This window comes from Oenanthe melanoleuca, chromosome 3, assembly GCF_029582105.1.
Source record: "Oenanthe melanoleuca isolate GR-GAL-2019-014 chromosome 3, OMel1.0, whole genome shotgun sequence".
In the NCBI taxonomy this organism is placed as follows: domain Eukaryota; kingdom Metazoa; phylum Chordata; class Aves; order Passeriformes; family Muscicapidae; genus Oenanthe; species Oenanthe melanoleuca.
In genome coordinates, this window is record NC_079336.1 from 105,465,755 (window position 1) to 105,478,606 (window position 12,852).

General features: G+C 43.4%; 1 protein-coding gene across 7 annotated transcripts in view; it reads left to right on the forward strand.

The window, feature by feature from the left end:
- Positions 1 to 433: 433 nt before the first annotated feature.
- The window catches only part of MAP4K3 (mitogen-activated protein kinase kinase kinase kinase 3), a 66,243-nt gene continuing 53,824 nt past the window's right edge, over positions 434 to 12,852 (forward strand). For 5 of the 7 annotated variants that reach the window (XM_056487204.1, XM_056487205.1, XM_056487207.1 and 2 more), the window contains exons 1-3: positions 450 to 676; positions 8,743 to 8,800; positions 10,920 to 11,010. In XM_056487204.1, coding sequence (XP_056343179.1) covers positions 566 to 676; positions 8,743 to 8,800; positions 10,920 to 11,010 — 260 coding nt within the window. In that variant the 5' untranslated portion in view covers positions 450 to 565. Of the gene's footprint in view, positions 677 to 8,742; positions 8,801 to 10,919; positions 11,011 to 12,852 lie in introns of all 7 variants that reach the window. The other 2 variants (XM_056487203.1, XM_056487206.1) reach the window with 1 other exon arrangement.

Here is a 12,852-nt window from a genome sequence, read left to right on the forward strand (position 1 = left end):
GGCTCCCACACACCCAGCTGCGGCCAAAGCCCCGTCCCAAGCTCGAGAGCCAGCGTAAACACTAGGGAACAGGGAAGACGGTCCCTGGTGCACGGGGACAGCACCGCGGTGTCCTCGGGCTCCGGTGCTGCAGCGGCCCCGGAGGTTGGTGAGTTTGCGAGTCCTCAGCTGCACCCGCGCTATGAGTCCTGCGGCGGGGGGCTGGCCGCACGCTCCGGCGCTGCCTTAGCGGAAGGGCGCGCTGGGTTGTTGGGGCGGGGCGCGGGCGGTCCCCGGGCCCGCGGAGCCGCTCCCCGCTGCGGGCGGGTCTGCCGGGCCGTGAGGAGACCGGCTCCGCCAGAGAGCGGGCCGGCCTCGCGCAGGCGCAGGACGCTCCGCCCCGGGAAGGGGGGGGGGGGGGGGGGGGGGGGCGGGCGCTGCCCCGCGCCTGCGCAGTGCTGCTGTGGGCGCCATGTTGGCGGGGCGGGCTGCGCGGTGGCGGTGAGCGCTCGGGGCTGCCGCGTTCCCTCCCCGTCTCCGCCCGGGGCCTGGGGCGTCGCGGCCGAGCGGGGCCTCCCCTGGCACCATGAGCGGCGGCGGAGGCGGGCGGGTGTGCGACCTGTCACGGCGCAACCCCCAGGAGGACTTCGAGCTCATCCAGCGCATCGGTAGCGGCACCTACGGCGACGTTTACAAGGTGGGCGCTGCGCCGCGACCCGGCGAGGGTGTCGCCTGTGTCCCCCTCTCCGCTGTTGACCATCCCGGTCCTCCAAAATCTGGGAGGGCTTCTGTCGCCCGGCGGTGTGCCCCGGTCCTCCCGAGGGCAGCGAGGCCGCCCCCCTCCGGCGGGGTCTGCGCCGCCGCACCGACACGGCCCCGGTGAGCGCCCGGCCCCGGTGAGCGCCCGGCCCCGGTGAGCGCCCGGCCGCGTCCCCAGCGCGGCAGAGCTCTACGAGACCGGCGGTGCGGAACCGGGACCGGCCCCGTCCTGGCTTCCGTCGGCCGTGGAGCCGCCCCGGCGATGGGCTTCGGCCGCTGCTGCTGGGTGCCGGCTCGGGCGGCTGTGTCACGGGCGGAGCTGGGGGTCGGGTCTCTTCCCCAGCGAGCCGGGGGCTGTAGGGGTGTGGGCAGCTTGCTCGCTCGGTTCCAGCCCAGATGTCATCGTGTTGGTCCCGGTCCGTGCTCCCGTCGCCGTCTTCTTGTGTGAGAATGCCGGTGTGTGGTGTTTGTGTCGTGTGGGACCTGAGTCTGACCGTGGTGTCTTTAGGATGAGAGTCTTTCAGGATTCCGGCCGAACTTCAGCAAACGTAGGAAAATTAAAGCAAAAATAGCTAAACATAATTTGGGTTTGTTTTTGTTTTTTATTTTTCTTTGGAGGGGCTTTATAATGCACTTTGTTATTTTTCTCTGCTCTGGCAGTGTATGTTGTTATTTGTGTATCTAGCTGCCTGTTGGGATGTGGCAGCCTTTCCCTGGGATAGGATGACACTGATTGTTACCTGCTCTTGTTTGGCCTTGGAGTAGAGGGAAGAGCTAAAGTTTGTCGTGTGCAGCCTGCTGGAAGCATTATTTGAGCTGTGTACTTTCCAAGCATCTTCTGGTCTGCTTTTGTCGTCACTGGGTGTGTGTGTTTGAGGAAACTTGTATTGGTAGGCAGGACTGTAGGGAAACATGTAGAGCCGTTCCACAGTTTGAGATGCACAGTACTGGTGCTAATGCTGCCTTTTCACTTTAGGTGAATGTGCCTAGAATGAAGTCTTGCTTGGGTTGGGCTGATTTTGGTTTAATCTCATCTCTCTTAAATGTCATGGAAGTTTCAGGACCTAAATCCTCTTGTTGCTGCACTATTAGTGTGCTAACTCCCTGATTTATTAATTGTTTAATTGAAAGGGGGTTTTGTGTTGTTTGCCCCACCTTGCCAGCTTTCTTTGAGTGTTTGTGTATTGTGCTGATGTTTTACTTATCCAAGTCTACTCGTGCTCTGGGTTTTTCTTTTTCTGCAAACTGTTTTCTATTGTCTGTGTCTCTTTCTGCTGCAGTTTTTAACAGGTGTATTGAATTTGGTACCTTATCAATTTGATTTCTTTTCACTGTGCTGTATGGGACTGATGGATGTGAATTAACCAAGTGACCTGTCTTTATTATTTAATTTTAAGGAGTTACCTTCAACCACAGAGTTTGTAATATTTATGTATACGATATCACCATGCATGTGAAACCTGTTAAAGGTTTGTGAAGATTTCCTTGATGTTTATCATACTTAGATTGCAGAAACCTTCAGTTTGGTGCTCTGTGAGTGGCCAGTGTTTGGCACTGCTTGCAACTTTTTCTTGTTTGAGGCTCAGAATGGATTTGTTGATGCTTACATTGTGCCTATACCAGCTGAGATAGAGGGTGATATAGCAGAACCAGGATACACTAGGCTGGTACTGTAATTATTTCCTCTAGATGAGAGGTAAGTCCTTTCTGATTTGATTGTGGACCCTGTTGGGAAAATGTGAGGTGCTTTTCTCTTGTGTGAGTTATTGCATGTTTCGTTCTGAGACGAGGTCTTGCCCAGGGTGTCTTCCAAGTGGAGAATAAAAGTAGCCCAAAACCAACCAAAGCCAGTCACTTTTAATGTGACAAAGAAGTAGTAATATTGTCTGAAGTGTCATCCATATGCGAGCTTACTGATGCCTTATGTTTGTGAGTGGTTTCATAAAGCCCCTTTCTTTTGCTTTCACTTGTCACCTGTAGGTGAACTTTGAGGTGGATGAAATAATGGTGTGGAGTTGAAATCAGCTGTGTGCCAGCAGTGCTCATAAGTGGTGGGATTTCAGCAGAGTGGTTCCAAGCACTGCACGTACTTGGCAGCTTCAAGCTGTAATTTGTGGTTTTGCCCCCTTAGCAGAGGGAGCCACGTAGGAAAGTGCTTCTGCTGTTAGCAAGCAGGGATTATTGCCTTAATAAGCTGACAGTCTTGTTATGTTGAGTCTTGCTAAATGCTGACTTTCTGCAACCTGATTTCCTGGCAAAGCATTGAGGAGCTGAATGCAGAGCAGGGTGACACCTACTTCTCTTGCTCTGTTCTAGTTGAACTGAGCTAGAGCAGGGCATGGTTTAAATGTTTGTTTTGTTTGGTTTTTTTTAATAAATTATTTATATTAAAGGAAAGAGAGGCAGAGTCGCTGTTCTAGAGTTTATTGAATTTGACATAAGAGCTGGTGGTGGGGACTGAACTGCAGAAGTTGGAGGGGAAGGAGGATGTGGTCAGATGGATACAATCTTGCTGCTGTGAGTCCTGCTCTCTCGGCTGGTATCTGGAAAGGGACATGTCAGTGCACTGCCTGTACGGATTTTTGGCTCAACCAATATTTTACAATTGTCTGCACTCCCAGCAAAGTTCAGCTTTCAAAAAGGCCTTGGAGCAAATCACAATGGGTTCATCACAAGAGAGGTAATGGGTAACTTGTTCATGCCATTAGCTCTCTATCAAATATTCACTGCCAACAATAATGTGTATATTCTAGCTAGCACCAGTGCAAATTTGTTGTAAGAGATGAAGTGTTACTTGAATTGCTTAGTTCTTCATATATTCTTTGTGTGGGTCATTTCTGGTTTTTTGTGTTTCTGTATTTCACTGTTGTAAAGAATTTAATTGTATAGTGTGGTCAGCAAAGCAAAAGAGAAGAATTAGCATTTATTGGTTGTGAAACAGAGATAATATTCTGTCCTGCTCAGTTTCAGGAAATATTCCTAAAGTCAGATGAGGTAGTTGCTTAATTTTGTTTGCTCTGTATTTATCCTTCTCACATTTAGGAAGACTTTTATGTCTCTTGCTATGAAATTGCCATTCTAACAATCCCTACTCCCAGAAACTCTTAAGTTGTGCCATTCTTTTAAGGTTTGGGTCACAAATGCTTTCACAGGGTTTTCTGACAAAGACTGTATTGTTAGGTTTCCTGTTTGTCCCCATTCCTGTACCTTTGGTTTTGGTAGTAACTGCACAGAGTTTGGAAGTATTTTCTGAGGTAACTGTAGGTTCATTTTGTTTATGTGATTAATTTATATCACAGCATATCTTAAAAAAAAATCATTGCTTTGTTGTAATAAAGGTTGAACTTCATTTGTCATCTCACAGGTCATTTGTCTAATGCAGGTGGACCCTTCCAAAGATTTTGAGCACCTTATTGCTAAAAAGGCCCTTTATTTTGCTGAAATTGAAATAGTTGTGATAATTAGTGAGATTATTGTTCTGCAGAGGTTATCTATTATATGGTGTTTGCCTTATTTCAGTTCTTTTTTGCCTTTATGGCTTTAGCCAAATGAAGACAACACAACTCAGTGGGATGCACTTTATTTGGGGTCTCATTTATCAAAAGGGAAGCCTAGTTTTTGGATTTTTGTTTGCCAGTCCTTTGGCAGAGAGGTTGGTTTTGTTGAGGGAAGTTGTGTATCCACCAGTTTTAACTGCCTCATGCTGGAAACCTAATGTTCTGTGGGTACCTCTGGAGAACACATGGTGACTATTACTGCTTTCTGTTGCCATCCATATTTTGGGGTGTCCAGTTGCTGATAGGGGCTTCTGTGTATTGCTGGAAGAGAATGTATCCAGGTCAGAAACTGAACTTTGATGAATTTTGAATTTTGATGAACTTCCATTTCTCGGTGTCCTCTTCTCTACATGTCTATGCTCTTGCTCCTCTTTCCTGTGGTGGCCCACTAGGGCATCAATTCTTCTTCAGTGTGCTGCTTCTGAAATGTTGAAAATGTGCTTTTTGATAGGCATTTTAGTCTTCTGTTCTTCCTGATTGACACTACAGCTTTTGAAGCCTCTTGACTTTGTTAGGAATAAATGTCTATGTTTTGACATCTTACAGTTCAGCTTTAATTGGTTTCTGAAGCTTGTCAGGTAGACAGAGAGGGGGGCGGATGCTTTGCCATCCTGTTTTTACTGCACTGAATAAGTGCTATAGGGATTTAGTTTCTGGGATTGTGGTTTCCTCTGTGTCTTGCACAGAGGTTTGTTTAACATCAACTTTATCAAAGCATTGCTTTCTAAAATTGTCACTCTGTTGGGTTGTGGTATTACACTTTCTACCAGAATGTGGAAGCTAATTATTTTTAGCTGGGGGAGCCATGAGGGCTTGACAGAGGCTGAAGAGAAGGGCTCTGAAGGCTGGGGAGTTGCTTGGGTGCGTTTTCCTGTAGAGTGGAGCTAATCAGGCTCAGGAAGCCTCTTTGTGCACTGGGACCAGTTTTCCCATGGAGTAGTAACCTGTTTAGAAATAATTTTGTTCAATAGTTCACACAGGAAGTGGTCAAAACCACAAGATTCTGTCTTAGACTTTTGCTTTTTTGGCTTTGTTGCAGCATTATACACTTTATATTATCAGTATCCATTTGAAGGATAAAGCCTTTTTAGTTTTTAGCTTTTATTTCTAGTTAGTGGTGGTTTTTTATATAAAATTTTTATCTGATATCCTGCTGTTGTTGCAGAATACACTAATAATTATTTCCTGTTTAATTAGGTAATGTTAATTCAGCTTGACCTAGCAGTTGGTGAAATTTTTGAGGCTCCTGCTCAGATAGCAGTCTAGATCTGTGGAATAGTATCATTCTTTCAGCTGCTGATAGAATTAGCATCCTTCTATAATTTTCAAGAGTAGACATTTTATAAATGCTGTATACATTTGGTAAAGTGTCTGCATGTAGCTGCAGGCATTGTGGGCTAATCTTTATCTGTGGAAAACCTGTATTTCCATTGACACAGTGAAATCTTTATTTAAAGGTAGGGGTTGAAGGATCCTGCTCATGGAAGCAGGGGTGGGTGCTGTAAACCTCAGCATCACAAAAGCTGGGAGTAAGAACAAATAAGAGTCTAAGTGGTAATAGAAAATGGGCTGGGGTTTTCTTACCACAGCCTCTTCAAAATTTTAGTTGCATTTTGTCAGCTCCAAAGTACTTGTTTGAAATTGTTCTTAGTCCTCCTACTGCTTTTTGATTTTTCAGTCACAAAACCCATAAGCAACTGGCAATTTCCATGGGATTTTCCTAAATAAAAGTCTATGTCCTTCACATTCTGAGGTGCTGTGTGGTCCTTACTTAAGCACCCCCAAATTCAGAGTCAGAGCCAGCTCCAATAGGTGTTGAAAACCATACGGTGCTTGAGTCATTCTCAGTCTCTCACTCGAGTGAGCTTGGAGGCAGAATTGCTTAACAGCTGATGATTTCAAATGTGTTTGAGATCTAGTAAAACCTGTCAGGGGTACCTTGTCCTCATCTCTAGCCTTTAGAAGGAGCCCTTGTGTCATTACAATCAGAATAATCTTTTTATATACTCAGATTAACAAAGATAATTCATATTCCTGCTGTTGGTAACACTTTCAATGCTGATAACCCAAATGGAACAAGATGCAAAATTATAATTTGTACAGATTGTCAATTTAGAGTCATGCTATTTTAATCTATGCCCTTAAGCACAGTGTAGTCTGCTGTTACTGAAGGTGTTAGTGGCCTGCAGGAAATCAGATTTTCTTCCTCCTTTCTGGCTTTCATAAGCTCAGGAAAACCTTCTGTATTTCTTTCCTTGCCCCAGCGCTCTGCAGAGCATATTGACCTATGGAGCCATAGTCAGTGACACAAACTCCTGACAGATGGACATAGTATGGTTAAAAAAAAATGAAACAAAAAAATCATGAGCAGGGTTTCTGAGGCCTGTGAAATATTTCCATCCTGGCTTGTGCAGGGTGTGTAACTTCAGAACCTTCTCATTTGCATCCACTACAGTTGTATCTCATTGATCATTTTATTAGTACAAGTAGCCCTAAAATAACTCTAAGTGTTAACAAGACTCCCTGATGATCAGAGGTTTTTGTTAAAGCTTCAGTAGCTTTTCTTGTTTGTCTTGGAGATTAAAAAATGCTGATGTTTGCTTTACGAACACTTTGCTTCCGTTTGTTTCTTGCTGTGAAGAGAACATGTTAGGAAAAGAAAAAAGGAGTAAAAATTAAAAATCCTAGGTTGGGAAAAGAAATAAGGAGTGAAAATCCTAGCTCACGCTTCAGTGGTGGTAGTTTCTCATGTGTTTCCTTTATTCTGTGGTACAGATGAAAGGAACTCATGTTTTTGCTGTTCTTAAATATCTATGCATCTTTTTTCCTGCAGTGATGGATAGAGACATTGCTGCCATTGGTGGGGTGGATAAATAATGACTTTGCAGGGAAGGCTGTCAGAAAAAATGTATTTGTTAACTATTTTTCCCACAATCAATCAGGTTTGGACTACTCCTTGACTTTCATAGGATTCCCACTGGTCTCGGAATCTCTGCCTGCAAATTATTTGCAAATGCCGGTGCTCCCAGCATTGCAGCAGTGTTGCCACACCAAAGAATGGTGAGAGATTTGAGATTAGCTGTCCAAGGTGTAAGCTGAGTAAATCTCTAAACACAGGAATACCCTCTGCATTTATTTCTAGACTTTGTTCTTGTTTAGTTTTTGCAGTCTTAGGTGTGTTTTCCCCTCCACTTTTGGTTCCACAACAAGGTCCCAAGCTGCCATGTAACAAAACTTGCATGTACTTTGTATGCCCATAGAGGTTTGAATTCTTACTTCCTAAAGTGACTTAAATGAGACTTTTAGCAGCTTACAAGGTGGGTCTCTGGCTGCATGTGTAAGTTCTGTAATTCTGGCCTTTGCAGAAGCCAGCTCTAAGCCCTTTGTAGGTGTAGCGTGGGCACTGCATTCTGTACTCCTACAGGTTCCAATCCTCCTTTGGGGAGAGAAGCTGTAGCTGGGCATCCTTCAGGAGCTGCTGCTGCTTGAGTGCTGAGAAGCAGCTTTGCTGCCTTCTCTCCATGGTTGGGTGCAGGGGCATAGAAATGCTCTGAAAGCCCTGGGCAAATGGCTTCTTGGTATTCAATTAGAAGTCAAATGGCACAGTTGTAGAAGAGAAATAATTTTTATAGTAATTTATGTTGCTTCTTAATGGCTTTTAAAAAATGTGGCTTCCTTGGTTGCTCAGTAGAACAGAGGCCTTAGCAGGACAGAGCTCTCTTGGTCAGAGTATGGTGCTAATGGCATCAGGGTTGTGGGTTTTATCTGTCCATGGGCCGTTCACTTAGGAACTGGACTTGATCCTTGTGGATCCTTTCCAATTCAGAATATTCCATGTGTAAAAGTGCAGTGAAGCTCCTGAGTCATTGCTGCTGCAGTTGGCTGCTGTGTGTCTGAAGGGAATGTTTTGAGGGGAATACTCCCTAACCCCTTTGTTGCTGCCTTGCTTTTTTGAGCCCTTTGCAGCAAGGGGAGGCTGCTGTTGTTGTTGGAAAATAAGGTTCAAGGAGCCTTGCACATAGCAAAATGGGGTAGAAGCTTTTTGTTGCTCATCTGGGAGTTTTGGAAGTGGTCCCACGCACTGCAGAGCACAGCCCTTGGTGTCCCCTGGATCCCTTGTCTGCTGAGAGACCCACATGTGCTACACCTGCTTTTCAGTCTCTCAGTGGTTGGTTTCGTTCTGGGTTTTAATACGGAGGCACGCGTGGTTGAGAACTTGAATAATTGAAGTGGTTTGTGGCATTGTAGTTTCCTGAGCAGACTTCAAGCTTCAGCTCTCAGTACAAACCAGCTGTTTAGTGTTCCCTGACAAGTGGTTCCACTGTGGTAAACCCTTGTGTACCTCGGTTGCTATTTGACTACTGCTGTCAGAGGGCATCAAGTCAAGAATGCAGAGGTGGGTGCTGCGTTCTGCTCTCTAAATACTCCTTTGTTGTTTTTTTTATAGGCTCGAAATGTCAACACGGGTGAGCTTGCAGCAATTAAAGTAATAAAACTAGAACCAGGTAAGTGGTTTCTTAACTGAAGTAGGCCACAGAAATGAAATATTTCTGTGCTTAAGATAACAATTGTATAAAATCAATCAAGTCCCCTTATTGAAAGAAGGGATAATTGTTTACTTCTGGTGTAGGAAAAAATAAACTGTTCTAAAAAAAAAATCACAGACAAGATGTAAGAGGAAAAATGTATTTGGAGAACAGTTAAGTGAAAGCTGATTAAAATTTCACTGAGAGTTGTGGGGTTTTTTGTCCTGTGTTCAACCCATATGTTATAAAAATTTCTAGAACAAAAGAAGACAGCAAGGCGAAAGGAACTTGCCTGGTAAAAGAATGGAGGAAGAACTGAAAAGAAGGGTGAAATAATCTGAACATTAGTATCTGGTAGTTGAGTACATTTCCTGAAAATCTTTTGGAGGCTCTGATTAGGACTTCACTGTCTGCTAGATTTATGCTTGCACTATGCTTCTGTGGTGATTTCACAAATCAGATCAGTTCTCGGCCTGCAAAGTCTGTTCTATTAATAAGAGTAGGCCTGTTGAATAGGAGTAATCTGGGAAGTAAAACATGCAGACTTTTAAACTTCTAGCTGTTGCTGTTCCATTCACAGATTTAATGTTGGGGTGTGTGTGTAATGTTTTACCTGCCTGGTTTGATCCTTAAGGTCTATGTGGGCAAGAAGGGAAAGAAGGTATTAGTTTTTTCCATTTTTTCCCCCATACAATTCTGGAAGTGGTTAGAAATGTTTTTTCACAGTGCATACACATTTAAAAGTTCAAGACAGGACAGTGTGTTACTAGGTAGTTCAAAAAGTGTATGTTAATCACACTTCTTTTCCTGACACTGAAAGTGTGATCTCAGATGCTCCTGTCTAGTTCTGCTTCGTTTTTATGTCAGTTCCCATTGCTGGAGTCCTTGGCTGTGCATGATATGGGATATCAGTCCAGCTAAGCTGCGCATGAGAACTGTGCTGTGGGCAGAGCCTGGGGATGCCCTGCATCTTGGGGAACTTGCTCCCATGCTGTGGTGTTGGGTGAATGGTTGGCATCTTGAACTGAAATGTTTTTTGGCAGCCTTTGGACATCTGAGTGGTGCTCAGAGAATAGGCTTCAGCTGCCCTGTTTTGGAAGTTTTGCAGATTGGGGGTACAGTGTGCAGACTCGGGGTTAACAGTGTTTAGGGACTTGCTTTAAGGCTTTATGCTACATTTATTTTAATACAGTGAAAATGCTGGTCACATACTGGAGGAATTGTGTCCTTTCACAGAGGTCCATGTGTGAAAATAAATTCCTCTGTTCTTTAGTGTCTGTGTGTTTAAAAGTCTAGCTAGGAGACAGGAAGCCATCAGCAACACACTACAGATAGATGCTAACTTGCAGCTTATGATTTTAAATTTACTGTCAGTTAAATAAAATGCACAGGAATATCATATTTCTGGTTATAAATAACTCAATTGATAGGTCATCAGTATATTAATGTACTGGGAAAAACTTAAAACATTCCCAAAAGAAAAACATCTCAGCTGTGTTTTCAGTTTCACACATGATTTTCTCAGTGTATACATCTGGTAAGAACCTTTAATAGAAAGACTGGGACAACCATGGTTGAGATGCAGGTAAATGCCACACCTGTGTCAGTGTTTTCTGGATGTGAGTTACTCACAGTCCATAAATTTACATTCTTGTGGAGCCTGCTGAAATGTTGCAGCAGCAGCCTACTAGTGATTGGTTATGGATTTTTTTGCTTAGGAAGATGAGCTAATGAGTATGGGCATGTGGCCAAAAATAGCAAAGTTTTGTTGTGTTTTTAAGAACCCAGGCTATTGGCAAGGCTTATGCAGATGGACACAGTGGGGTCTCAGGGAAAATAAGGACTTGGGAAAGAGCTATGGCCAATATTGTACGAGCTATCAGCAGATGTGTGGTCCATCTGTCCCAGAATGAAACTTAAGAATATTGTTACTTATTTCTGAGCCCTTGCTAATAAATACTCATTTACAGCTGATTTATGTCTGTGAAACTTGCAGATAATTGGTCTTAATTACTAAGAATGTTTATTTTATAAACATGTGCTGAAAGTTGTGACTATAACCCAGGCCAAAGAAAATACTCGTTCTACTGCATTTCAGGAGAAGATTTTGCTGTTGTGCAGCAGGAAATCATTATGATGAAAGATTGTAAACATCCGAACATTGTTGCTTATTTTGGCAGCTATCTCAGGTACAGTTTGTTTCTTTTGTTCACTTAAAAATGTGTCCCTGTCCCCTTGTAAAGGACAAATCTATAAAGTGACATAGGCAAAATATAATTTACCAAGTATTATCCACTTGTGTATTTTTTATTCACCTTCAAGTCTGTTCTATTTACTGCAGTGTCTCTCTCTAAATAATCTGTCTTCCAGCAAAATTGTTCAGTGACCACATAGTCATGTTTTCTTGCAAATGAGATGATGCTTAAAAGCTTTGAATTTAATATAAATGGAAAATTAAGCAGAAGTATGGCAAGTATGAAGAGTTTGTGTATATAGTATCTTTTAAATCTGTTTCAGTAGAATGTCTGTTTTTCCAACATGTGAACTTCTGACCAGAATGTGAAGGTTTTGTGTTTATTTCTGGAGGTGAGGTTATTTGCATTGTAGAAACATTGACAAATGTATTCAGTTGTCTTACCAGCTACTTCTTTTAACCAGTCATAGTGGGAACAGATTGCTTAGTATGATTAATAAAAAGCTACTTCTGATGATGTTTTAAATTTTCAATTGAAAACAGGTAGTGCACAACTAGTGTTGTTGCATTCAACTTTCTTTAGCATTTTTGTATTGAAACACTGCCTCTTCTCCTGTGTTCAGGCTGGAGGTGCTTTTTCTTTAAAAGAAAAGTTTCCCTCTTGTCTCACACTATCAAAGTATACATTTGGAGACCCAGAAATAAATTTTGGCAAATATGCTATATATTTTGTCACTCTCTTACACTTCTCCTTGGTTCCCTCCTCTTTCTTTGGCATAGTGCTTCTTTTTTGTCTGGGTAATCAAGTCATTGTCTTTGAGACTTTTTGTTGTCTGGCCTTTTTTTTTTCCAAGCATATTTCAATGCTAAGAAGAATAAGAAAAATACCATTGTCCTATACTTGCTAATCACCAGTATATTGTTCCTCAAGGATTTTTTCTGTTTGTGTAGGCATTTTTCAGACAGTGACATTTCTGCCTTCCTATTAGCATGGGTGTTAAGTTGCAAACACTCAATGGTACTGTTGATCCTGCCTCTGTTTTACTTGCTGCTCTGCAGAAAGAGAGACTCTATACTGTTGCTCTTGGATGTTACAGGGATCTTTACCTGTCTCAAAGTGCTTAGGCACAGTGATGGAAGGCTAGATTGAAAATAAGAATTCTGATCTTCTTACATTCTTTTTTTGTTTTCTGTAGGGCTTTTGCACACTGGGAAGTGAATACCCAGTAAGCAAAAGTGAGAATTTACAACACTTTAATGCTTCATGTCTCTTACTTTGTGGATGCTCTGCTGCTGTCCCAAGGCTGTTGGGAGGGTTCTGGCTTCTTCCCACTTCCACACTGCTGCCACTTTTGGCATCAAATAGGATGCAGGCGCATGGGCCCATGAGTCCAGTGCCCCAAAAAGTATCCCTGAGTCCTGCATCAGTGTGGGGAGCAAAGAAGGGTCTTGGAGGTGTCTCTTCTTTCTTACTCAGTTTTCTTGCACGGGTTGTCTCACTGCTTCTGTGTCTGGCTTTGGTTCAGCTATTTCAGTGGAAAGCTTTAATATTATTGCAAAGTAGACTTTAATTGACCCCTTGAAATGTCTGGAGTTAACAGCAGGGAATTCTGCTGCTTAAAACTCTTGTAATATTTGGACAATACCTTTCCCACCCCTAGAGGAGGCAGCTGGGAATATAGCTTTGAGGGCTGTGTCCACATAAAAGGGGAGGACATCCAAGAAAGACAGTTCTTGGAGCAGAGGCTATTCTGGTTGTCACATGCTGCTGAGAACACTTGCAGTTTGCTGCTCAGGAGATAAGCTCAGCACTTCCACCACTGCCTTGCAAAAACCC